A 26660-nucleotide genomic window follows, 5' to 3' on the forward strand; every position below is an offset into this window, starting at 1 on the left:
TTAACCCAGCGACAGTAAAGGAATGGAGCTATATTTCCAAGTCAGGGTGGTGAGCGACTTGGAGGGGAACTTGCAGTTGGCACTGATCTCAGTTGGGAGCAATGGGCTCTGTCGCTCTGTAGGGTACAGCAGTGTTTCAATTTATTTATCATACTGTTGTTAATTTAACCTCTTCAGTGTTCACGGTGAACGGGTGGCCGTGTGTGTTTCCCTTCCGGTTTTCTGGCAAGCTGCATCGGACATGTATATCGATCAAAGATACAAATAGGAAATGGTGAGTTCTGCTCTACCCACTGACTACGTTTTTTTCCCAATTAAGGGGCAATTTAACGCGGCCAATCCACCTAACCAGCACATCTTTGGGTTGTGGGGGGGGGGGGGGGGGGGTGAAACGCACGCAAACACGGGGAGAATGTGCAAACTCCACACGGACCCATTCCTACTGTGCCCACCCAGTGAATGTTAGCAAGCTGTTTAGCCAAGGGATGCTTCACAGCCCAATTAACCCTCTTCTTTTCTGATTTTCACCTGTGTTCCCAGCAAAGGGGAGGTCAACAGATATCCAACAGATTTCAATCTCTTCCTAACCCCTGTGTCAGGCCTATTGTATCTCCAACTCTGGCAAATTCAGCACTATAGAACGGTTATAACACAGAAGCTGGCCATTCAGCCCATCGTGCCTGTATTCTCTGAAGAACCTCTCTGAAGAAGAGCTCTGAGGAAGAGTCATACGTTCGCGGAACATTCACTCTATTTCCCCCTCCACTGATGCTGCCAGACCTGCGGAGTCATTCCAGCATTTTCTGTTTTTCGGTCTGTGCTCTCTCTCTGCAAGGGGAATTCAGCCGGTTCCAATGAACCCGCCCATTCCCCCCTAGCTCCCTCCAGGAGATTATCCAATTCCTTTTTGAAAACCTTCATCGATTCTGCCTTCAAAACCACATCCTCATTTGAGATCCTAGCCACTGGCTTGCTCAGGGCTCAGTGTATAAGGGGGCTGGTTAGCCTAGCGTGCGAGTCCGAATAATGCCACCAACGAGGGTCCGATTCACCTTCTAGCTGAGGTAGGCTTGGACCGCCCTGCTCCCGAGAGTGGAAGGCAATGGAAAGCCACCATTGGCAAAACAAGTGCCAAGAAAACAGCTCAGGATGAAGCTCCAATGGACAATAATCCACAGGCTAACGTAGTGTTCATTTAAAAAGAAATGATTTCATGGGATGTGTGTGTCGCTGGGCTGGGCCCGCATTTATTGCCCAAACCTAATCGCCTTTGAACTGACTGGCCTGCTAGGCCATTTTCAGTGGACATTTTAAGTCAACCACATTCCTGTGGCTCTGGAGTCACGCGTAGGCCAGGCCGGGTAAGGATGAGAGATTTCCTTCCCGAAGGGGCATGAGTGAACCAGATGGAGTTTTTTTGACAATCGACAATGGTTTCAGCGTCATCACTGGGCGTTTAATTCCAGATACTTTTATTGAATTCAAATCCCACCAGCTGCTGTGGTGGGATTTGAACTCTGGCTCCCCAGAGCATGACCTTGGGTTTCTGGATTGCTAATCCAGTGACATTACCACTGACACCACCTCCACTCTCAGAAAACAATTTTCATAAGAGCAGAAGAAATTGGGGTTGGTGTACGGCATACTGTCCCCTTGACGTTGCTCCACGATTGGTTGAGGCCTTGGCTAATCTTCCACCTAAACTTCACTTTACCCCGTGTTCAGAACCTAGCCTTAAATATACTCAAATGACTGAGGGTACGTGGTCATGTCAGGTAGAGAATTCCAAAGATTCACAAGCCACTGAGTGGAGAAATTTCTCCTCATCTCAATCCTAAACTAATTAACCTGAGACTCGTTCCGGTTCTAGACTTTCCAGCTGTAATTCTTCTAATCTGCAGAGAATTTAGCCCAGACCTTAAAAATTCACTCCCCCCACCATCAATGCACAGTGGCAGCAGTGTGAACCATCTACAAGATGCCTAGCCCCCTTTGATAAAATAAGGGGAAGGAGATTTAGGACTGAGTTTAGGAGGAACTTCTTCACCCAAAGTGTTGTGAATCTATGGAATTCCTTGCCCAGTGAAGCAGTAGAGGCTCCTTCATCAAATGTTTTTAAGATAAAGATAGATGATTTTTTGAAGAATTAAAGGTTATGGTGTTCGGGCGGGAAAGTGGAGCTGAGTCCACAAAAGACCAGCCATGATCTCATTGAATGGAGGAGCAGGCTCGAGGGGCCAGATGGCCTACTCCTGCTCCTGCTCCTAGTTCTTATTATGGTCTTATGATAGCATCTCCCAAACCTTCGGCCAGCTTCTCAAGGGCAATTCGGGATGGGCAATAAATTCTGGCCCAGCCAACAATGCCCATAGCCCATGAACAAATATTTTTTATAAAACAATTCCCTGAGAAGGCGGTGGTGAGCTGCCTTCTTGAACCACTGCAGTCCATGTGGTGTAGGTACACCCGCAGTGCTGTTAGGGAGGGAATTACAGGGTTTTGACCAGCGACGCTAAAGGAACGATGATATAGTTCCAAGTCAGGATGGTGAGTGACTTGAAGAGGAACCTCCATCTGGTGGTGTTCCCATGTATCGGCTGCCCTTGTCCTTCTCGATCTAGGTGGCAGCGGTTGTGGATTTGGAAGGTGTTGCCGAAAGAGCCTTGTTGAGTTTTGTGGATTAGAAATTGCCGATAAGTGCCACCAATCGAATCCCACGAATGAATAAGTTAAAAAGTTAAAAAAATTCTATCCCATCTCAACATCTTTCTTCCTTCTTTGTTCCTGACACTTTGATTTCTGTTACAGGTGCGCCATCACTCCCAATTTTGATAAGGATGGGGCAAGGGACTATTGCGAAGAGATCGAGCCATTAACACATGGTACATTGCCTTGACAAACATGATGACCTTGACAGAAAAGAAAAATGTGCTAACCGGGTCTTCCATTCACTTTTCTTTAGGCCACACTGCTACTCTCACGGCCTCTGAACCCATCAAACTACCCCCTCCCCCAACCCCCAAGACAATTGTTCCAGGATTCCGCTCCAAAGAGAAATTGCAATTGAATTATAAAGGCAGGAGGAAGAGCCAGCATCGACCCTAAATCTCCAAGGGAGGACTATGAGAATCACTGCAAGAAACATAAATATTGCAATCTCAAAAGAGAATAATTATATATTCAGCCGCATGCATGAATTATTAACTGGCTTAGCCAGGATACACCTAGACTAGAGTGTTTTTTAAATTTAAAAGCTTGGTAGGTGTAATGGCTACATTATTGGGGCGGCGCGGTGGCACAGTGGTTAGCACAGTTGCCTCACAGCGTCAGGGACCCGGGTTCGATTCCAGCCTCGGATGACTGTCTGTGTGCAGTCTGCACGTTCTCCCCGTGCCTACGTGAGAGTCCTCCGGTTTCCTCCCACAGTCCAAAGATGTGCAAGTGGGCCTAGGTTAGGATGGCCTTTCGGAGGGTTGGTGCAGAATCGATGGGCCAAATGGCCTCCTTCTGCACTGTAGGGTTTCTATGAATTTGAAGTAATCCAGGAATTATGAGCCCAAGTCACGTCATGAGAGTTTGAAATTAATTTAAATGTGAAGCTGTCAGATTATTGCAAAATCTCTCCTGGTTCACTAATTTTCTTTAGGGAAGGAAATCTTCTATCCTTACCCAGTCTGGTCTACACATGACTCCAGTCCCATAACAACAAGGTTGACTCTTAACTCCAATCCTGCAAATGGACCAGTGAGTCAGTCAATTGCGTAGTCAATTGCAACAGCGCAGTTCTTCAAGAAGAAGTCCCACTACCAACTTTTCAGGGCAATTAGGGAGGAGTAGCAAATAAATGCCAGTCTTTCCAGCGGATTCCATATTCTGAGAATGGATATAGAAAGATTGTCATTTCAAAGTACAGCAGGACAGTGATACAGAGAGCAAAGCGTCAACATTATTGAGAAGTCACTTTTGAAAGATGATGGGAGAAGCATACACCCTGAGCAAAGAAATGGAACAAGTGAGGCATTGGGTTTATTCAAAGGGCAATTCAATGCCCTGACACCGACCGGACAGAAGGCGCAGCCTTTCCTGGCATTGCCAGCTCTTCCCCCTTTCCCGCTGCAGATACGAGTGGCCTGCCTTCGTTACCCACTTCCAGAAGGTGGGTGTCTTCCTAAACCGCTGCAGTGTAGGTACACCGAACGCGCGAGTCGGAAGGGAGTTCCAGGATTTTGACCCAGAGACAATGAATGTGAGGGTCGGATGATTTTGAGGGGAGCTTGAAGATGATGGCTTCCATTTGGGATTGTTTGTTTTATCCCCTGGGAATCCCCAAACATTTCGGAGTGTCGGAGGGTATCGATGGATTTCATAGATTTCTCCGAAAACCTTACATAAAGAATGAGCAATGGGGCAAGGCACGAGAGGGAACCCGTTGGGAGTGTCAATATCTTCAGTAGAGAGAGAAAGGGAGAAAATGACATGAAATTAAACGGCAAAAATCACCGTTACATTTTTCTAATCCGCAATGTAATTTTACCCCAATGAGTTGAACCCGAATATGTCCTATATTTTAAAATGTGTAAGCGACGTCTATATTTATGTTAATCCTGTTTTAAGTGTAATTATATCTTACTCTGACCTCTTTGTACTTGTTTAACAGATTACTGTGAAATTCATCCCTGCTGGCACGGGGCTGCCTGTATCAATATCCCCACTGAGCAATCCTATCAATGTATCTGCACGGATCAGTTCACAGGAAGGGACTGTGAGAAAGGTAGGTCAGACGGACATCTTATTATTACTGGGAAGCACTGAGCAAGACTCTAGATTCTGGAATCAGCACAATAGAAACAGTTCCAGGCAGGAGGATACATCCAGTCCATCTAGACTATCGACATTGTTCGGATGCCGAAAATCCTGAATCATTGAGGAGAAGCTACAGTTCTTCTGGAAGCTGTGATCAGCTGGGATGTAATTGGTATAGCAGAGCTGAATCAAAGGTCTGAATTCCCTCCTCCTAACAGTAGAACAAGATGGAGCGGGTGAAACCAATGAAGGTTTCTTGTTGCGCCACCCATTCTGGTAATATGTTCCTCCAATGGCGCACAGCACCTGGTGCTCAATTGTTAACTTCTTGTCTCTGGGTCAGAGGTTATGGATTGGAGGTCAATCCCAGGAGCAGGATCTCACTATCTTGTCGGACACTTCAGGTGCAATGCCGAAGGGGCTTCCTCTTTGCCAGAGGTACCTCCCGTTGAATGAGATGTGCTTACCGTTCAATAAGAGCATAAAACGGGTAAAGGATTTCCAATGCAGGGCTCAGGAGGCAGCCAACAGAGGTGGTCTGAGCCAGGTTGGTGATAAAGAGCCGCTGGGAAAGATGTCCTCTGGGCCACTTAAATGGCAATCTTCATGAGGACGAGTGAGAAAGAGGCCCCACCATCTCACCAACGTGCAGTGTCATGAATGATTTCGAGGATTTCAACACCAAGTCCACTTCTGGTGTTGGTACCTCTTTGGGGCCATTAGCAGGTCCAGGCATCGAGTCATGGAGGGGGCTGTTAGATCAAACTTTCTGCCGCTATTCTGCGGCTATGATTTTGTGCCCAGGTGTCTCTGAGGAGGACGGACGGTCGTTCCACGGAGGAGTATATCCTGGAATTTAACAGACTATTTAGAAGATTGATAATCAAACTACTAAGGTTCATCGCTCATGGTTAATCATCATTGACTTTAAACTCTCAGAATCTGAGCAGCTGATAGGAGATGATGAAGCTGCCCATACTTCACATATTCATAAGAATAATCTTTATAATTGTCACAAGTAGGCTTACATTAAAAATCCCCTAGTCGCCACATTCCGGCACCTGTTCGGGTACACAGAGGGAGAATTCAGAATGACAATTTCACCTAACAGAACGTCTTTCGGGACTTGTGGGAGGAAACCGGAGCGCCCGGAGGAAACCCACGCAGACACGGGGAGAACGTGCAGACTCCGCACGGACAGTGACCCAACCCGGATCAAACACGGGTTCCTGGCACTGTGAGAACATAGAACATACAGTGCAGAAGGAGCCCATTCGGCCCATCGCGTCTGCACCGACCCACTTAAGCCCTCACTTCCACCCTATCCACATAACCCAATAACCCCTCCAAAACATTTTGGACATTAAGGGCAATTTAGCATGGCCAATCCACCTAACCTGCACATCTTTGGACTGTGGGAGGAAACCGGAGCACCCGGAGGAAACCCACGCACACACGGGGAGAACGTGCAGACTCCACACAGACAGTGACCCAGCGGGGAATTGAACCTGGGACACTGGCGCTGTGAAGCCACAGTGCTATCAACATGTGCTACCGTGCCACCCCAGGTAACAGATATCCCAGAAGGACCCAGTGAATGGAGGAATCTGACTATCATGGGACATGCAGTAAAAGCTCTGGCAAGTTGAAATATTGGTTAAATGTTCAAGAAAATGGTGAAGAAGTGAAGCCAGAATGGGAGTGAAAAATAGAAAGTAAGAAGGGGAACTGGGAGTTCCAATTGTGGGTCTGAGAGTAATTCAGGTGAGAAACAATCACACACCAGTGGAAGAGCCCCTGACTGTGTGAGAGAGAGATCTTACAGCCAATGTAAACGAGCGGGAATTGCTGGGTGTTTCGCGATGGCTGACCCAGCGAGACCGCTACCGGTATCTAGCGCCAATTAGGGCCGGCAATGATGCCCAATGAGCTTCACGTCGGAAATGACTGCCCCATCAGCTGATTCGCTGAGACCACGGCCGGCCGCTGCCCGCTAACGAGGGGAGCAGGGCTTAAACCGATCCTGCAGAGCAAACCCCAGACAGCAGGCAGCCATGACACCGCACAGACCCGCTCCCCGATTTGGAGCTGCCGACCTGGCCAGACTGTTGGATGCGGTGGAGTCCGGATGGTATACCCTGTTCCCCCGAGGTGGTCGGGGGGTCAGCCACAGCGCAGACTGGGAGGCAGTGGCAGCAGCCGTCAGCGCGGGGAATGTCACCAGTAGTGTGGTGATATGCATCACTGTAAATACACAAGGGGTTAATGTAAATACACTAAGACTAAGTAAACACTAGAGGGACCACCAGAGACATCATAACATGCAGACATACAGCTAATGAACACATAGAGTAGGACACGACCAATGGGCAGTCAAGACACCCAGAGGTGACACTACCACAAGGGGCAACCCATATAAAAGGACAGGGCACACATGCTCTTCCTCTTTCCATAGGCAACACTTAGAGAGAAGGACAGGGGCAGATCAGGGAAGCATCACACCCACCGCATGGATTAGAGCAGACTGGTTAGTTAGACTGAGTTACTGTATAGCAAGATTAGCAGGAGGGTCGAACTCAAGTAGGAGAATTGTTAACTGTTCAATAAATGTGTTAAACCTATCTCCAAGTCTGAACCTTCCTTTGTCAGAGTTTACATCAAGGAACCAGCTTATGCTACATGAAGAAGCAAAACACAACATTTATCTGCCTGCATTCTAATTTCCCACCTTGCTCTCGCAGTGACCTCTCTGTCCTTGGCCTCCTGCAATGCTGAGGAACAAGAACCTGTCTTTCGATTAGCTACGTTACAGCCTTCTGGACACAACACATTTCACAATTTCAGACTGTAATCTCTGCTCCCATCTTGGTCTCTGCATGTTTCAATGTTTTCCTCTGGGTTTTTTTCTTTTCAGATGACAGCTGTTCATTATTTTGCCATTGCCACCAAGTGTGGACACACCTTTTATTCTATAAATAGAGGCAAAGAGTACAAAATCTATGAGGCTATGCTAAACCCATATCAAACACTGGCTCGGGTCCCAGCCTGGATTATTGTGTCCAATTCCGGGCATCTCACGTAAGAAGGCCTTGGAGGATTTGGAGGGAGTACAGGAGAAATTTAATGGAATCATGTTGAAGCCGAGAGCAATTAGGGGTGGACAAACCGTGAAAGAATGTTAAAAACGATTTCCCGGGATGAGAGATTGTTGGAGGGAATAAATGAACTGAGTGTTTTGAGACCGTATCGAACGTCAACAAAACGGCTTTTATTCAACATGCATGAGGGAGAGCAGAACACGGAGCTGTAAATTCAACTTGCTTCCGAGCTACTCTGCTCCTCAAAGGTTCTTACACATTCTTACACCCTTTTTTGTGTTGCAAAGCATTACATTTACATTAGATCATCATATTGTGACTTTGAATTTGTTACAGTTCTGTCTTGATTACATTATGTGGATCCATTGGTCTGTGTGCTTTACCCTTATGTTTTCTGGACATATCCTGTGTACCTTAGCACTGTTGTTTCACAGCTCCAGGATCCCAGGTTCGATTCCGACTTGGGTCACTGTCTGTGCGGAGTCTGCACGTTCTCCCCGTGTCTGCGTGGGTTTCCTCCGGGTGCTCCGGTTTCCTCCCACAATTCCCGAAAGACGTGCTGTTAGGTGAATTGGACATTCTGAATTCTCCCTCTGTCTACCCAAACTATGCTAACCACTGTGCTACCGTGCTGCCCACTGGACAAGCTAAAGATGTTCATCTTAGAAATTTAACAGAGGTGTTTAAAGTCAAGAAAGTCAAGAAAGTTTAAGTGGAATAAGAGGAAAAGAAAATGCTGCAGTGTTGATACTGAAACAGCACAAAGTAAAGGAGATAGACCAAACAACATGAGGGATTACCTTCTTCACACATCGAAAGGTTAGGATTTGGAAAGCACTGTCTGATAAACTGATGGAAACTGATTTGACAGTCGTCTTCAGAAGGGTAAACACATGGAGAAATAAACTTGCAGCAATATGGGGAAAGAGTTGAGGAGCTGGGTGGTTAGATCGCTCTTTGAAAGCCTGTGCAGATTCGATGGGGGGGAATGATCTCCTCCCACGCTGTATTAATCCATCATTTTGTAATTTTGTGATTGATCTCTGGCTTTTATATTTAGAAAAGTGCTTTGAAAGACAGCATCTGAAATATTACAACATTGGGGAAAAGTGGAAGCGGATTCTTCGCGGTGATGTTGAGATATGTTTCTGCACCAAAGGCGGGATTTATTCACAAGCTGTAAGGTCAGAAGGTACCTGGAAAACTGTTTGTATAAAATGTAACAGTGGGCAGTTTGCTATTGGCCGGCTGTATAACATGTAACAGTGTGCTGTTTGCTATTGGTTGGCTGCATAACATGTAACAGTGTGCTGTTTGCTATTGGCCGGCTGCATAACATGTAACAGTGTGCTGTTTGCTATTGGCCAGCTGTATAACATGTAACAGTGTGCTGTTTGCTATTGGCCGGCTGCATAACATGTAACAGTGTGCTGTTTGCTATTGGCCGGCTGCATAACATGTAACAGTGTGCTGTTTGCTATTGGCCGGCTGCATAACATGTAACAGTGTGCTGTTTGCTATTGGCCGGCTGCATAACATGTAACAGTGTGCTGTTTGCTATTGGCCGGCTGTATAACATGTAACAGTGTGTTGTTTGCCATTGGTTGGCTGTATACCATGTAACAGTGTGCTGTTTGCTATTGGCCAGCTGTATAACATGTAACAGTGTGCTGTTTGCTATTGGCCGGCTGTATAACATGTAACAGTGTGCTGTTTGCTATTGGTTGGCTGTATACAATGTAACAGTGTGCTGTTTGCTATTGGTTGGCTGTATACAATGTAACAGTGTGCTGTTTGCTATTGGTTGGCGGTATACCATGTAACAGTGTGCTGTTTGCTATTGGCCGGCTGCATAACATGTAACAGTGTGCTGTTTGCTATTGGCCGGCTGTATAACATGTAACAGTGTGCTGTTTGCTATTGGCCGGCTGTATAACATGTAACAGTGTGTTGTTTGCCATTGGTTGGCTGTATACCATGTAACAGTGTGCTGTTTGCTATTGGCCAGCTGTAGAACATGTAACAGTGTGCTGTTTGCTATTGGCCGGCTGAATAACATGTAACAGTGTGCTGTTTGCTATTGGTTGGCTGTACACCATGTAACAGTGTGCTGTTTGCTATTGGCCAGCTGTATACCATGTAACAGTGTGCTGTTTGCTATTGGCCAGCTGTATAACATGTAACAGTGCGCTGTTTGCTGTTGGTTGGCTGTATAACATGTAACAGTGTGCTGTTTGCTATTGGTTGGCTGTATAACATGTAACAGTGTGCTGTTTGCTATTGGTTGGCTGTATACCATGTAACAGTGTGCTGTTTGCTATTGGCCGGCTGTATAACATGTATCAGTGTGCTGTTTGCTATTGGTTGGCTGTATAACATGTAACAGTGTGCTGTTTGCTATTGGTTGGCTGTATAACATGTAACAGTGTGCTGTTTGCTATTGGTTGGCTGTATACCATGTAACAGTGTGCTGTTTGCTATTGGCCGGCTGTACAACATGTAACAGTGTGCTGTTTGCTATTGGTTGGCTGTATAACATGTAACAGTGTGCTGTTTGCTATTGGTTGGCTGTATACAATGTAACAGTGTGCTGTTTGCTATTGGTTGGCTGTATACCATGTAACAGTGCGCTGTTTGCTATTGGCCAGCTGTATAACATGTAACAGTGCGCTGTTTGCTATTGGCCAGCTGTATAACATGTAACAGTGCGCTGTTTGCTATTGGCCAGCTGTATAACATGTAACAGTGCGCTGTTTGCTATTGGTTGGCTGTATAACATGTAACAGTGTGCTGTTTGCTATTGGCCAGCTGTATACCATGTAACAGTGTGCTGTTTGCTATTGGCCAGCTGTATAACATGTAACAGTGCGCTGTTTGCTATTGGCCAGCTGTATAACATGTAACAGTGCGCTGTTTGCTGTTGGCCAGCTGTATAACATGTAACAGTGTGCTGTTTGCTATTGGCCAGCTGTATAACATGTTATAGTGTGCTGTTTGCTATTGGCCAGCTGTATAACATGTAACAGTGTGCTGTTTGCTACTGGCCAGCTGTATAACATGTTACAGTGTGCTGTTTGCTATTGGCCAGCTGTATAACATGTAACAGTGTGCTGTTTGCTATTGTTTGGCTGTATACCAAGTAACAGTGTGCTGTTCGCTATTGATTGGATGTTACATAACATGTAACAGTGCGCTGTTTGCTATTGGCTGATGTATAACATGTAACAGTGTGCTGTTTGCTATTGGCCAGCTGTATAACATGTTACAGTGTGCTGTTTGCTATTGGCCAGCTGTATAACATGTAACAGTGTGCTGTTTGCTATTGGTTGGCTGTATACCATGCAACAGTGTGCTGTTTGATATGGTTGGCTGTGTAACATGTAACAGTGTGCTGTCTGCTATTGGCCAGCTGTATAACATGTAACAGTGTGCTGTTTGATATGGTTGGCTGTATAACATGTAACAGTGTGTTGTTTGCCATTGGTTGGCTGTATACCATGTAACAGTGTGCTGTTTGATATGGTTGGCTGTATACCATGTAACAGTGTGTTGTTTGCCATTGGTTGGCTGTATACCATGTAACAGTGTGCTGTTTGCTATTGGCCAGCTGTATACCATGTAACAGTGTGTTGTTTGCCATTGGTTGGCTGTATAACATGAAGTGTAGCCACCATTGTAAAGAAGGAAATGCGACAACCAATGTTCATACTGCAATATCCCACGAATAGTGATAATGACCAATTGATTTGCTTTTGTAATGTTGATTGAGGGATTGAAATTGGCCAGGGCACTGGGCAGGGCACTCAATACCATATATTCTCTTTGCCAAGGCAATCCGGGGACGGCTGGGTGACACAGTGGCTGGCACTGCTGCTTCACAGCTCCAGGGACCCGGGCTCAATTCCAGCCTCCTGTGACTGTCTGTGTGGCGTTTGCACGTTCTCCCCGTGTCTGCGTGGGTTTCCTCCGGGTGCTCCGGTTTCCTCCCACAGTCCAAAGGTGTGCAGGATAGGTGGATTGGCCACCCTAAATTGCGCCTTTGTTTCCAAATGGTTAGGTGGGGTTACTGGGTTACGGGATAGGGTGGAGACGTAGGGTGCTCTTTGCAAGGGCTGGTGTCGACCCGATGGGCCGAATGGCCTCCTTCTGCACTGTAGTTTCTATGATTCTATGAATCGTACTGCAGCAAATAGTTCATGCTGACAACGCACTGTCACGTAAAGTGGTCACTCGAGGACACCTAACACTAAAACTGTCTCCAGCTAATGGTTTCAAAGAGTGTGATAAAGAGGGGAAGTATTCATGTGAAAAGGGGTGTTAAAAAGGGGCACGTTGCCTTGGCGATACCCGTTGGAAGTCAACGCTGATTTTGTCGAGTTGAGGAGTGAAGTGTTGCAGAAAGTGCCTTTCTCTTCTGATTCACAGCCTGCGAGACCAACCCGTGCCTTTATGGGGGGATGTGCCGCCAAGTCGAGACTACCGGTGAAAGTGTGTGCGCCTGCAGAAAGAAATACACGGGCAAATACTGTGAAATAGGTAAGGACGTGGCTGGAATGGGCCCTTCACAGCAACTACAGGGATTTCAGCCGAGCACTTGTTGGAGATCATTTTGTGGTGCCAGGCGCTTTACCCCCCTGTACTTGTCTTCCTATTGGTCCTCAATGAGTTGGTGACCCATTTGCACCTTTTCCAGGTGATTATGCCAATGTGTTACGATGTGGTTAGGGACAAATACATTTTTGTATAAGTACGCAAAGTTTGAAATCCCAGTTACCCATGAGGGGAATAAAGCGACAAGGCTCCACAGTTTAAACAAACAAAATAACCTTTACTATTCAAAGTCAGAAAAGTACATCAATTTGTAACATCTATCAGAAAACATTCAGATTTAAGATAAGATAAATGTGAATTAAGAGGCAACAGTGATCAAACACACCAAATTACATATTAAATGGTGGATGTGACCAAAACAGATCCCATGGATTTCTCTGCAACCCACCCAGACATTAGTGACCACTGTGAGTCACACAATCACGTTAAAATTCTGTCTCCCTCGCAAGATATTTCAACTCCATTTGAATGTTTAGCCTCTGAATTCCCCCAAAAGACAGACTGTCTCAATGACTGGTCACTTCTCAATGGTTCAACCTCTTCTCCTGAGAGGGTGTTCCACGGCTATCACAAAGCTGCACTCCGACCTCTGGTTTCCAGCTCACTTCCACCTCTTTCACAGACTGCTAGCTCCACTAAGCTAGCACTGCCTCTGGATTTCTTCCATTTGTACCAAGCTATAAATGGTTCCTGGGTCTTCTTCTGAGTCCTAGCTTCGCTGAACAGCTCCCAGGGCTTCCTCTGAGCCCTTGCTTCACTGAACAGCTCCCAGGGTTTCCCTGTAAGCTGCAAACTACACAAGATCAGAACTGTAACTCTCAACTGTATCAAATAGCTCCCATGGCTTTTCTGAGCGCTAATTGTCCTCGGCCTGTTAACAGTGGCATCTTCTTGGTCTGGCTCCTCGCCTGCTGCGCAACACTCATTCCCCAGAAAACACGCAGATGAATTGAAATCAGAGAACCTTCTTAAACTCCACCCACATCCAGGATTACATAACCTTTCAGGGTTCACTGAATGCTGTTAAACTAATTCAGCTCTGATTCCCAAAACAAAACATCTCTCTGGACTGCACTTTGCCAATAGTCTAGACATCATGGGCCGTGATCTTTGAGCTCCCAGTGTCAGATTGTGAGGGGGAGGGGATAACCCCTGACCTACAGATCCAACCTTCTCCGACCCATCAAAGCTGACCTGAACCCACCCCCCTCTCCAACCCTGACCCACAGGCCCGACCTATGGACCCCAACACAATCCCCTGACCTTTGAACCCCCCCACCGCAATCTCTGACTCCCCCAAACCAACCTCTAACACCCCCACCCACCCACCCACCCACCTGACCTCTGATGCCCCCACCCTCTCCAACCTCCTCCTCCCCCTCCCCATGTGAGGAGTCTTTTGATGCAGGCCCCAAGTAGCACTTTGGTGATCGAAGGTGTCAGGGCAATTTAACATGTATTTCATGTAATTCCTGCGAGCCATCTCTTTCCAACTCTCGCTGGAGGTTATAGCCCATGCGTGTCTTATACATTTTGAACTGTGAACCCCTTAAGCCCCAATAGTTGAACTGTAATAGACTCCAAGCTGCTTTAGTTGTAATGATCCCATTTTGTACAGTTAAAGCTTAATCTTCCCAGAATCAAACATTACACCTAAAATAGTAACATGGACCTTGAACTTGATGTCCGTCACAGTGCTGAATGCGATATGTGCCCACAAACACAGGTGGATGCAGTTAATGGAGAATATGCTTCCAGCAGGAGCTTCCCTCGGCTGCTCCCTGTCCATTGCTGGCACGGCAGAAACATCAATTACAGGCATGAGCAGCCCGCTCTTCCAGTGACTTTACAGCACTGGGAGTCGATTCAAACAACAAGAGGTGGGATTCTCCATCAGCTGACGCCGAAATTGGGAACCGCGATTGGACGGAGAATCGCTTTTGATTCCGAAACCAGGGCGGGCACCGGTTTCACAACAAATCTAATTTCCTCGGTCCCTCGACAGGGCCGACAATGCGTTCCAGAACGCACCTACAATAAATGCCGGGCCTGACCCGGTATTGTCCGGGGTCTCCGCGATTCTCCGCCTCCTCCGGGGTGAATTCCCAATGGCGAGGTTCACGAAACAGGCGTTGTGGCTGCTGAAGGAGACAGAGGGGGTACGGAAAGTGTCCAACATCGCTATAGTGTACTGACAGTCATGCCTCTGTCCATGGGACTTCTGCCAGGGCCGGGGTAATAGCGGGGGGGGTGGCCAGGTGGTGGGCTGGGGGGTCGGGGTGGACGGGCACTGAACACCTTTGCCGCTGCCTGCAAGGTCCTCCTTTACCCTCTCAAACTTTATGAGGCCCCTTCATACCCCCTTCACCTCCCCACCCTACATCCCCCCCCCAATCACTCCCCTGCCCCCCCGCCCCCCCAGGCCCCGGTCCTTGGCAATCCCAACCTGGCACCCGGGAATTGCCCCTGGCAATGCCAACTGGGCACCCTGACAATGCCAGGCTTTCTCTGCCAGGGTGCAGGGGTGCCAGGAGGAGCGCCAGGGTACTCCCCTGTCCTGTCCACGACCACTTGGGGGACTCCAAAGGCTTCTGAGACCCCCCCCCCCGGGGGTGGCGATCACAACTGGTCTCTGCTCGTGGAGACCAGTGCTAATTGGCGCCTGGTGCAGCTGGTGAATTCCGCAGCTGGGTGACTGGAGCGCCAAGATGGCCACGCATGTTTAAATGAGCCATACGATGTGATCCAGATCGTGCCTGGCACCGCGTGTTTGTGCAAGGTTTCTCGTCCAGCGTGAAGCCCGACTTGGGCCTAACCCGCGATTCATCCATCGAGCCTGGCTTTGCGCCGGGTGCGGCACGCTGGTAGAATCGAGCCCAAGGTCTTTGAACTGTCGTAATGTGAAGTTACTAGCAGCCCTTTAAAAATAAATAAAAAAACAGGCTGCTTGTGTCAGTGGGAGAAGAAAAAATTCTGTTCTCGTCGTAACAATTGCTCTTTGTTGAAATTTCTCTGAGGACTATCATTATGTCATTATGAAAGCTTGACTGTTTTCCACTTATAATTATTTCAACAGGGAGGGTCTAAATTCACAGTTCAAAGGGGTTATTAAAGAATTAGCTGTCTTTGATTTGGAGTTATGGATGGAAGTTTTTTGTTTAAGTAAGTGATTAAGTATTTAAGACTTGGGACTTCCGGGTGCGGCGATGCATCGCTAAGCCGCACGTTTCAGCACCTCCCGTTCCAACGGACTTTTGGGCTCTTAACGGGAGCCCCAACGGCAATTTTCAAAGGCTAAACCCAGTGTGAGGCGACATAGAAGGGAGTCCCCCCGGATGTGAATGGACAGAAGAGATAATAGTGGCCAGATTGCGGAGGATCCTCTGGAGCAACGGCAGAGAAGGGAAGGGAGATGCAAGATGGCGACTGAGGGAGCCCAGTTGGTATGGGGCCTGGAACAGCAGGAGTTCCTCAGGCGATGTGTGGAGGAGCTCAAGAAGGAGGTGCTGGCGCCGATGCTGCAGGCGATTGAGGGGTTAAAGGACGCGCAGAAGACCCAAGAGATGGAGCTCCGTGGAGTGAAGGCAAAAGCTGCCGAAAATGAGGACGAGAAACAGGGCTTGGTGGTGAAGACGGAAACGCATGAGGCACTGCATAGGAGGTGTATGGAGAGACTGGAAGCCCTGGAAAATAGCTCGAGGAGGAAGAACTTAAGAATCTTGGGTCTTCCTGAAGGGGCAGAGGGAGCGGACGTTGGGGCGTACGTGAGCACGATGCTCCATACCCTAATGGGAGCTGAGGCCCCGACGGGCCCCCTGGAAGTGGAGGGAGCGTATCGAGTCCTCGTGAAAAGACCAAAGGCAGGGGAAATACCTCGAGCAATAGTGGTGAGGTTCCACCGCTACAAGGACAGGGAGATGGTCCTGAGATGGGCGAAGAAGACACGGAGCAGCAGGTGGGAGAACGCGGTGATCCGTGTGTATCAAGATTGGAGTGCGGAGGTGGCGAGAAGAAGGGCGAGTTTCAATCGGGCCAAGGCGGTGCTCCACAAGAGGAAAGTGAAGTTCGGAATGTTGCAGCCGGCAAGACTGTGGGCTACACACCAGGGCAAACACCACTACTTTGAGACGGCAGAGGAGGCGTGGACATTTATCCAAGAGGAGAAGTTGGACTAGATTTGGGAAAGGATGTTTGAAATGAAGTAGCGAGGTGGTGGCAAGGAATTGTAAATCAGATGGGGAAATTTTCTCCCCCTCGAAGGGGGGGGGCACGAAGAAATGTGGCCGCCCGTGGGGAAGGGGATGGGGAAGGGGATGGGGAAGGAGAGAGGGAGCTGCGCCATTAGGGGCGGGGCCGAGAGGGAAGCGCGGGCTTTGTTCCCGCGCTATGGAAAATGTGGCGGGAAAAGGGGGCGCAGGAAGGAGGAGGCCTCACAAGCTGGGAGGCTAAGGATAAACGGGGGAAGCCGAGGTCAGCCAGAGTTTGCTGACTCCCGGAAGCAATATGGGGGGAGCAATCAAGCTAGAGCGGGATCTAGCGGGAGGGGGGGGGGGGGTTTAACTGGGTTGCTGCTGCTAAGGAGAAGGGGGAGCTGTTACGGGATGGGATGGTCGGGACGGGAGGGCGCCGTCGGGGGGAAAAGCGGATGCGTGGGAACCGGGTGAGGAGCTGGTATAAAAAAGGGGATGGCTAGTCGACGATGGGGGGGGGGTAAAGAGCCCCCCAACCCGGTTGATCACGTGGAACGTGAGAGGGCTGAATGGGCCGATTAAGAGGGCAAGGGTATTTGCGCACCTAAAGAAGCTAAAGGCAGACGTGGTCATGCTTCAGGAGACGCACCTGAAACTGGCGGATCAGGTCAGATTAAGAAAAGGATGGGTGGGACAGGTATTCCACTCGGGCTTGGATGCGAAAAATAGAGGGGTAGCAATACTGGTGGGGAAATGGGTATTGTTTGAGGCGAAGACCATAGTGGCGGACAGTGGGGGTAGATACGTGATGGTGAGTGGCAGATTGCAAGGTGAGGCGGTGGTGCTGGTGAATGTATATGCCCCGAACTGGGATGATGCAAACTTTATGAAGCGTATGTTGGGGCGCATCCCGGACCTGGAGATGGGAAAGTTGGTAATGCGGGGGGGGGGACTTCAATACGGTGCTGGACCCAGGGCTGGATCGGTCCAGATCTAGGACCGGGAGGAGGCCGGCAGCAGCCAAGGTGCTTAAGGGCTTTATGGAACAGATGGGAGGAGTGGATCCCTGGAGATTTACTAGGCCAAGGAGTAAAGAGTTTTCCTTCTTCTCCCATGTCCACAAAGTGTACTCCCGGATAGATTTCTTTGTCCTGGGGAGGGCGCTGATCCCGAAGGTGGCAGGAACGGAGTATTCGGCTATAGCCATTTCAGATCATGCCCCACATTGGGTAGATCTGGAACTAAGGGAGGAAAAGGAGCAGCGCCCACTCTGGAGATTGGACATGGGACTGTTGGCGGACGAGGGGGTATGTAGAAGGGTGAGGGGATGTATTGAAAGATACCTAGAGGTCAATGATGACGGAGAGGTCCAGGTGGGAGTGGTCTGGGAGGCGCTGAAGGCGGTGGTTAGAGGAGAGCTGATCTCCATAAGGGCCCATAAGGGGAAACAAGAGGGTAAAGAAAGGGAGAGACTGTTGGGGGAGATTTTGAGGGTGGATAGACAATATGCCGAGGCTCCGGACGACGGGCTATACAGGGAAAGACGGAGATTGCACACGGACTTTGACTTGTTGACCACGGGTAAGGCGGAGACGCAATGGAGGAAGGCACAGGGAGTACAGTATGAATATGGAGAGAAGGCGAGCCGACTGCTGGCCCAACAACTTAGGAAGAGGGGGGCGGCGCGAGAGATCGGAGGGGTTAGAGACGAGGCGGGAAAGATGGAACGGGGAGCGGAGAGGGTGAACGGGGTGTTTAAGGTATTTTACGAGAGGCTATATAAGGCTCAACCCCCGGAAGGGAAAGAGGGAATGATGCATTTCCTAGACCAGCTGGAGTTTCCGAAGGTTGAGGAGCAGGAGAGGACAGGACTGGGAGCGCAGATTGAGGTGGAGGAGGTGGTAAAAGGAATTGGGAACATGCAGGCAGGGAAGGCCCCAGGACCAGATGGGTTCCCGGTGGAATTTTATAGGAAATACGTGGACCTGCTGGCCCCACTTCTGACGAGAACCTTCAATGAGGCTAAGGAAAGGGGGATATTGCCCCCGACGATGTCGGAGGCGACGATATCGCTGATCCTGAAAAGAGACAAAGACCCGCTGCAGTGCGGGTCATACAGGCCTATCTCCCTCCTGAATGTAGATGCCAAACTATTGGCCAAAGTGATGGCGACAAGAATAGAGGACTGTGTCCCTGGGTGGTGCATGATGATCAAACGGGGTTTGTTAAAGGGAGGCAATTGAATACTAATATACGAAGACTGCTGGGGGTGATAATGATGCCCCCACCGGAGGGGGAGGCGGAGATAGTGGTGGCCATGGCTGCAGAGAAGGCATTTGACAGAGTGGAGTGGGACTATCTGTGGGAAGTACTGAAGAGATTTGGATTTGGAGAGGGGTTCATTAGATGGGTCCAGCTCCTGTACGGGGCCCCGGTGGCAAGTGTGATCACAAACAGGCAACGATCCGACTACTTCCGACTATATAGGGGCACAAGACAGGGGTGCCCCCTGTCCCCGTTACTGTTTGCATTGGCAATTGAGCCATTGACCATAGCGCTGAGGGGCTCTAGGAAGTGGAGAGGGGTACTTAGAGGAGGAGAAGAACATCGGGTGTCATTATACGCGGATGATCTGCTGTTATATGTCGCGGACCCAGTGGAGGGGATGCCTGAGATAATGCAGACACTCAGGGAGTTTGGAGAGTTTTCGGGATACAAATTGAATATGGGGAAGAGTGAAATGTTTGTGATGTACCCCGGGGAACAGGGCAGGGGAATAGACGATCTGCCGTTGAGGAGGGTAACGAGAGATTTTCGGTACTTAAGGATCCAGGTGGCCAGGAATTGGGGAACCTTGCATAAGCTTAACTTGACACGACTGGTAGAGCAGATGGAGGAGGACTTTAAGAGGTGGGATATGGTGCCCCTGTCATTGGCGGGCAGGGTACAGGCGGTTAAAATGGTGCTCCTCCCGAGGTTTCTTTTTGTGTTTCAGTGCCTCCCCATAATGATTACAAAGGCCTTTTTTAAGAAGGTGGACAGGAGCATCATGAGCTTTGTGTGGGCCGGAAAGACCCCAAGGGTAAAGAGGGGGTTCCTGCAGCGCAGTAGGGATAGAGGGGGACTGGCACTGCCGAGTCTGAGTGACTATTATTGGGCCGCCAACGTATCTATGGTATGTAAGTGGATGAGGGAAGAAGAAGGGGCGGTGTGGAAAAGGCTGGAGATGGCGTCCTGTAGGGGAACTAGCTTAAAAGCACTGGCGACGGCGCCGCTGCCGTTCTCCCCAAAAAAATACACCACAAACCCAGTGGTGGTGGCAACTCTGAAAATTTGGGGGCAGTGGAGACGACATAAGGGAGTGACGGGTGCGTCAGTGTGGTCCCCGATAAGGAACAACCATAGGTTCGTCCCGGGAAGGATAGATGGGGGATTTAAATCTTGGCAACGAGCAGGAATTGTGAAACTGAAGGACTTGTTCTTAGACGGGACCTTCGCGAGTCTGGGAGCACTGACAGAAAAATATGGTTTGCCACCGGGAAATGCATTTCGATATATGCAAGTGAGGGCATTTGTGAGGCAACAGGTGAGGGAATTTCCGCAGCTCCCGGCGCAAGAGATCCAGGACAGAGTGATTTCGGGGGCATGGGTGGGTGATGGTAGGGTCTCAGATATATATAGGGAAATGAGAGACGAGGGGGAGACGATGGTAGAGGAGCTGAAGGGAAAATGGGAGGAGGAGCTGGGGGAAAAGATTGAGGAGGGGCTGTGGGCAGATGCCCTAAGTAGGGTAAATTCCTCGTCCTCGTGTGCCAGGTTCAGCGTGATCCAATTTAAGGTTCTACACAGGGCGCATATGACAGGAGCAAGGCTGAGTAGATTTTTTGGGGTGGAGGATAGGTGCGGGAGATGCGCGGGAAGCCCGGCGAACCACACCCACATGTTTTGGTCATGTCCGGTATTGCACGGGTTCTGGGTGGGTGTGGCAAAAGTGATTTCAAAGGTGGTGGGGGCCCGGGTCGAACCTGGCTGGGGGTTGGCTATATTTGGGGTTGCAGATGAGCCGGGAGTGCAGGAGGCGAGAGAGGCCGATGTACTGGCCTTTGCGTTCCTAGTAGCCCGGCGAAGGATTCTACTTATGTGGAAAGAAGCTAAACCCCCGGGCGTGGAGGCCTGGATAAACGATATGGCAGGGTTCATAAAACTGGAGCGGATAAAGTTTGCACTAAGGTGTTCGGCTCAGGGGTTCACCAGGCGGTGGCAACCGTTCCTCGACTATCTCGCAGAGCGATAAGGAAAATAGGAAAGACAGCAGCAGCAACCCAGTGGGGGGGGGAGGGTTCATTTGGGTCTTCAGGGGTTTAGTGTGTGTTGGTACATGTTAGATGTTTATATTTATTTTCTTAATGTTATTATTTTTGTTATTATTTCTTTTGTTACTTATTTGTTGTTGGCACTTGCCGTTAGTTAATATATTATTTTAAAAAACGATCAATGTATATATTGTTACAAAGCTGTAAAAATGGAAAATGTTTGGTTGATCGAAACACTTTAATAAAATATATTTTTTTAAAAAAGTATTTAAGACTTAAATGTATTGAATTGGCTTTCATGAATAGAAGCTTTTTTTAATATCATGGAGGATGTATTGGATAGTTTTACCTTTATTTTATTTCATCTCAACATGGCTCCTGAGGTCTTCCCATGGTGGATGCTGATTGATTTGACATGGAGAGTGTAAGGGCCAAGGGTAGTGGGTGGGATGGCACGATTGACATTGGGTCATGGGTGTGCATGATGACATAGAGATGCCACGTGGCGTGGGTGGAGGGTTGTTGATTGGGGGTGAGGGCTAGAGGGCCTAAAATTTGACAAAACAACTGGGATAATGTTCCAGAGAACTGAGGTGGGCCCTTTAAACAGCCAGCCTCTGCACTTAACAGCTACTGTGGTCGGGTCTACGTCCCAGGAGAGTGGGCCCAACTCTGTCCCACCCCTGCCCCGCGAGTGGAAAATGCATTTGAGCTATGGCGGGCAAAGGAAACTTTGGTACCAACCTGTGTAGTGAAAACCTGGCCCCAAATCTTTCTGTATGAATATAAAGATGGAGCGACACTCAGGCACTTGGCAAATTGCCCACCACCTGCACAATCCCAGGGAATCAGCAGTGTCGGGGAAGTAACGTTTCAGGGATTAACACATGGTTTCATGTTTACAAATGTATTTCATTCAGATTCTGCTGCTGACTGCTATGAGAATAATGGGAGCTCCTACAGGGGGACAGTGAAGAGGACGTCCTCAGGGAGCGACTGTCTGCGTTGGACATCTGCATTCATCAGCCCAGAGTTCAACATCAACGAGGTGGAAGAGCCTCTCCGCGTAGTCCTAGGTGACCACGCTTACTGCAGGTGAGAGGAACATGCTTTAGAACATGACGGAGGTAACGCAAAGTTGCTTCTTCCCGGGTTTCTCTCCACCTTTCTTGCAGGGGGAGAATGTTTATTATTCTGTGGTCTTCTCACCCAAGTGCTCATTCTACAAGTCTGAGCCCAGACAGAGTATGGGATTTTCCAGCCACCCCCCCCCCCCTCCACTTCCACACGGCCTATTTTCCACCGTTGACCACTGGTGGGATTTTTCCTTTCCTGCCAACGGCGACAGCATTTTACGTTGCTCACCTGTGGCTCACCTGTGCCACTGCCAGGGAACCCGCCGTGGGGATCACCTTTGGCGGATTGGAAGTTTCCACTGGTGGGAAGGGCCAATAAATCCCACCAACGAGTTTCTTTTTGTAATAAAACGAAGGACTGCGGATGCTGGAATCTGAAACCAAAGAGAAAATCTCAGCAGGTCTGGCAGCATCTGTAGGGAGATAAAAGAGTTAACATTTCAAGTCCAAAGGACCATTTGGACTCGAAACTGGAGCACCCGGAGGAATCCCACGCAGACGCGGGGAGAACGTGCAGACTCCGCACAGACAGTGGGAATCGAACCTGGGACCCTGACGCTGTGAAGCATCAGTGCTAACCGCTGTGCTACCGTGCCGCCCCATTTGCCCCCGTCATCGAGCCAGGTGTTTAAGCTCTTAAGGTGGGCAAATACCCTTGAGCTGTCCACTCAGCCATTCAACCATTTAATGTTCCAGGTAACCAAGCAAATTGGGGGTGTTCCCCCCCCCCCGCCATCCCCTCAATCCGGAGTCAGCATTTCCATCAAGCGGGATTACCCAAAGGATACTTAAAAGGAACAGCAAAGAGGCCCCTCCAAGATGGCCACCCATCCAAATCAAAAGACTCAACAAAGAGAAACCTTCAGACACTGTCAGCAAACTACCCCCATCCCCCACCGCTCTCCCCCTCCCCCCAACACTATCGCCCTTGAGTACAACTACACCCAAGTACAAAAACAAGTAGAGGCAAGGCAAACAGAAACTACTAAAATCTACTTCTAGCAATCCTGAACAAACCAGAATTCTAAGCTAACTTTCTAAAAAAACTACTAATGAGCTGCAGCTAACCCTTCAAAAGCCGCTCAAAAGCTAACTCTTTGGTTAGCAGGGAGATTCCTGACTAAAGGTACCAAAAGTGGTTACAGACAGCAAAATATCAAAACCCCATAAACCTTGTGTTCCGAAAGAGAGCCATTTATTATCATAACAAACACAGCTCCACATAGAACTAAGCCCCAAATCTAAACAAGAACTGTAAAAATTCATCCCCAACAAGAACAAGAAAATATCCGAACAAACATGAAACCCCAACAATGCGACATTTCAGCATGTCCATCAACAGAACCAAAAACCCAATTACACCGCCCAGCTTGTTTTCTTAGAATGGAAGAGTCCGCTTCTCCTGGTGTGTCAAAGGAATAGGGCGGGATTCTCTGCCCTGCCGCACAGGTTTTCTGGTGCGGCGCCCCCCCGCCAGCAGCGGGGTCCTCTGTCTCGGCAGCCGGCCAATGGGGTTTCCCATTGTGGGCACCCCAAGCCGTCGGGAAATCTGCGGGCGTGAGTGCGTTGCCGGCTGAGTGGAGGGTCCCGCCGATGGAGAATCCAGCCCATAGTCTTTTCCTTCGTAGGTTACTCTAAGTCGAGCAGGATAGACCAAACATAACGGGACTGCACTCTTATACAAGGCGGCCTTGGCTCTATTGAACGCAGCCCTCTCCTTTGCCAGCTCTGCCCCCAGGTCATGATAGAACCCGATGGCATGACCTTCCCGCTGAAAGTCACGGTGTTCCTTAGCCCATCTTAGAACTCTCTCTTTCGCCTTGAGGCTGTGGAACCTCACTATCACCGTACTTGTTGGATCCTTAGGACGAGGCCCCGAACGATGAGCTCAGTCCAATTCAGGGGGGATGTGAATCCACCCTTCCCCCACCATCTTACCGAATATATCTGCAAAGTACTTTGTGGGCATTGGGCCTTCCATTCCATCCAGCAGCATCGCAATTCAAATATGTTTCCTCCTGGACCTATTCTCCAGGTCACTCTTCTTGACCTTCAATGATTTGTTCACTTTGACCGTGGAAGATAGCTCCGATTCCAGCGAGGCAGTCCGATCACTGTGGCTCGATATCTTTGATCGTGGCTCCATAGACCCACGGGTTTCATTAGTTTTCCCCAGATCCACTCTAATGGGGGCCAAGGCCTCTCCCATTGATTTCCGAAGGTCCTCCGCCACAATTCGTCCGTGCTTTTCGAATTCCTTCGCCAAGGTGCTAGGAAACACCTCGGCCGGTAGTGGAGTGGCTGGAGACCGACTCCGCCATTTTACCCGCCGAAGAACTCTGAGCGGCCTCAGACACCGTCAACGAACGTCTGCCCGCTGTGTGTAACCATGTTAGGCGACCGGAGAATCGCGGGAGCGGTGTCGCACCAAATTTCGCCGCAACGCCCATTCTCCGCCCCCCGTGCCGAGCGCAATTGCGACGCGGAGGCTCGGAGAATCCCGCGCAGGATCTGTCAAACAAGGTTTCACTCTGGAATCTTAATTATTCAGTCGTAACATCAGCAGGGATCGTAACAATATCTTTGACATTATGAAATGCCCCAATGTGTTTCACATGAGCAATATCAGATTGTTGTTTAAGAGACATTGCTGTGCACATATGGATGGTTGTGTTTTATAGATTATAGCAGTGGGAACACTTCATAAAGTGAAAAGCATCATGAACTTTTCCTTTATTTGCACAGGATAATTTACATATATCTGAGAAAGAAGATAAGGCCTCAGTTATAATTTTGTGTCTGAAAGTGTCACTACTCCTAATATTAATTGTCAACCTAGATTATATTCTCAAGTCTCTGGTAGGATTTGAACCTACCTTCTGATTTAGAAGGAAGAAGCTCTCCCCACTGATTCAGACCTGACCTGTAAGCCAGTGCCCAGTGGCGTCCAACAGAGATCTGGGGCAAAATTCTCCCGAAACGGCGCGATGTCCGCCGACTGGCGCAAATCAGTCGGGCATCACGCCGCCCCAAAGGTGCGGAATGCTCCGCACCTTTGGGAGCCGAGCCCCAACATTGAGGGGCTCGGCCGGCGCCGGAGGAATTTCCGCCCCGCCAGCTGGCGGAAATGGCCTTTGTTGCCCCGCCAGCTGGCGCGGAAATGACATGTCCGGGCGGCGCATGCGCGGGAGCGTCAGCGGCCGCTGACAGTTTCCCGCGCATGCGCAGTGGAGGGAGTCTCTTCCGCCTCCGCCATGGTGGAGGCCGTGGCGGAGGCGGAAGGGAAAGAGTGCCCCCACGGCACAGGCCCGCCCGCGGATCGGTGGGCCCCGATCGCGGGCCAGGCCACCGTGGGGGCACCCCCCGGGGTCAGATCGCCCCGCGCCCCCCCCAGGACCCCGGAGCCCGCCCACGCCGCCTTGTCCCGCCGGTAAGAAGGGTGCTTTAATTTACGCCAGCGGGACAGGCAATTTAACGGCGGGACTTCGTTAAAGTCCCGGATGGGCCGGAGAATCGAGCGGGGGGGCCCGCCAACCGGCGCGGCGCGATTCCCGCCCCCGCCGAATCTCCGGTGCCGGAGACTTCGGCAACCGGCGGGGGCGGGATTCACGGCAGCCCCCGGCGATTCTCCGACCCGGCGGGGAGGGTCGGAGAATGACGCCCCTGTACTGGGTCCCCTATTATTTGTCATTTATATAAATAACATAGATGACTATGTAGGCGGTAGGATCAGTAAGTTTGTGGATGACACAAAGATTGGCTGGGTGGTTAACAATGAGATTGAGTGTCTTGGGTTACAGGAAGATACAGACGGGCTGGTCAAATGGGCGGATAAGTGGCAGATGGTATTTAAACCTGAAAAGTGTGAGGTGATACACTTTGGAAGGAGTAATTGAACAAGGAAGTATTCAAAGAATGGCCTGACACTGGGAAGTTCCGAGGGACAAAGGGACCTTGGCGTGTTTATCCATAGATCTCTGAAGGCAGAAGGGCAGATTAATAGGGTGGTGAAAAAGGCATATGGGATACTCGTTTTTATCAATCGGGGCATAGATTACAAAAGCAGGGAGGTCATGTTGGAGTTGTATCGAACTTTGGTGAGGCCACAGCTGCAGTTCTGGTCTTCATCTTATGAAAAGGATGCACGGGCAGCATGGTAGCACAAGTGGCTAGCACTGTGGCTTCACAGCGCCAGGGTCCCAGGTTCGATTCCCTGCTGGGTCACTGTCTGTGTGGAGTCTGCACGTTCTCCCCGTGTCTGTGTGGGTTTCCTCCAGGTGCTCCGGTTTCCTCCCACAGTGCAAAGATGTGCGGGTTAGGTGGATTAGCCATGCTAAATTGCCCTTAGTGACCAAAAAAGGTTAGGAGGGGTTATTGGGTTACGGGGATAGTGTGGAAGTGAGAGCTTAAGTGGGTCGGTGCAGACTCGATAGGCTGAATGGCCTCCTTCTGCACTGTATGTTCTATGTTCTATGATGTGTTTGCACTGGAGTGGGCGCAGAGGCGATT

General features: G+C 49.5%; 1 protein-coding gene across 6 annotated transcripts in view; it reads left to right on the forward strand.

Annotated features, from left to right (window-relative positions):
* Positions 1-26660, forward strand: part of LOC140429121 (hepatocyte growth factor activator-like) — a 128908-nt gene that overhangs the window by 37359 nt on the left and 64889 nt on the right. For 3 of the 6 annotated variants that reach the window (XM_072515714.1, XM_072515718.1, XM_072515713.1), the window contains exons 3-8: positions 178-274; positions 2809-2882; positions 4658-4771; positions 8962-9093; positions 12327-12437; positions 21936-22110. In XM_072515714.1, the coding sequence (XP_072371815.1) occupies positions 178-274; positions 2809-2882; positions 4658-4771; positions 8962-9093; positions 12327-12437; positions 21936-22110 (703 nt within the window). The remainder of the gene's footprint in view (positions 1-177; positions 275-2808; positions 2883-4657; positions 4772-8961; positions 9094-12326; positions 12438-21935; positions 22111-26660) is intronic. The other 3 variants (XM_072515715.1, XM_072515716.1, XM_072515719.1) reach the window with 3 other exon arrangements.

This window comes from Scyliorhinus torazame, chromosome 9 (assembly GCF_047496885.1).
Source record: "Scyliorhinus torazame isolate Kashiwa2021f chromosome 9, sScyTor2.1, whole genome shotgun sequence".
Lineage (NCBI taxonomy): Eukaryota > Metazoa > Chordata > Chondrichthyes > Carcharhiniformes > Scyliorhinidae > Scyliorhinus > Scyliorhinus torazame.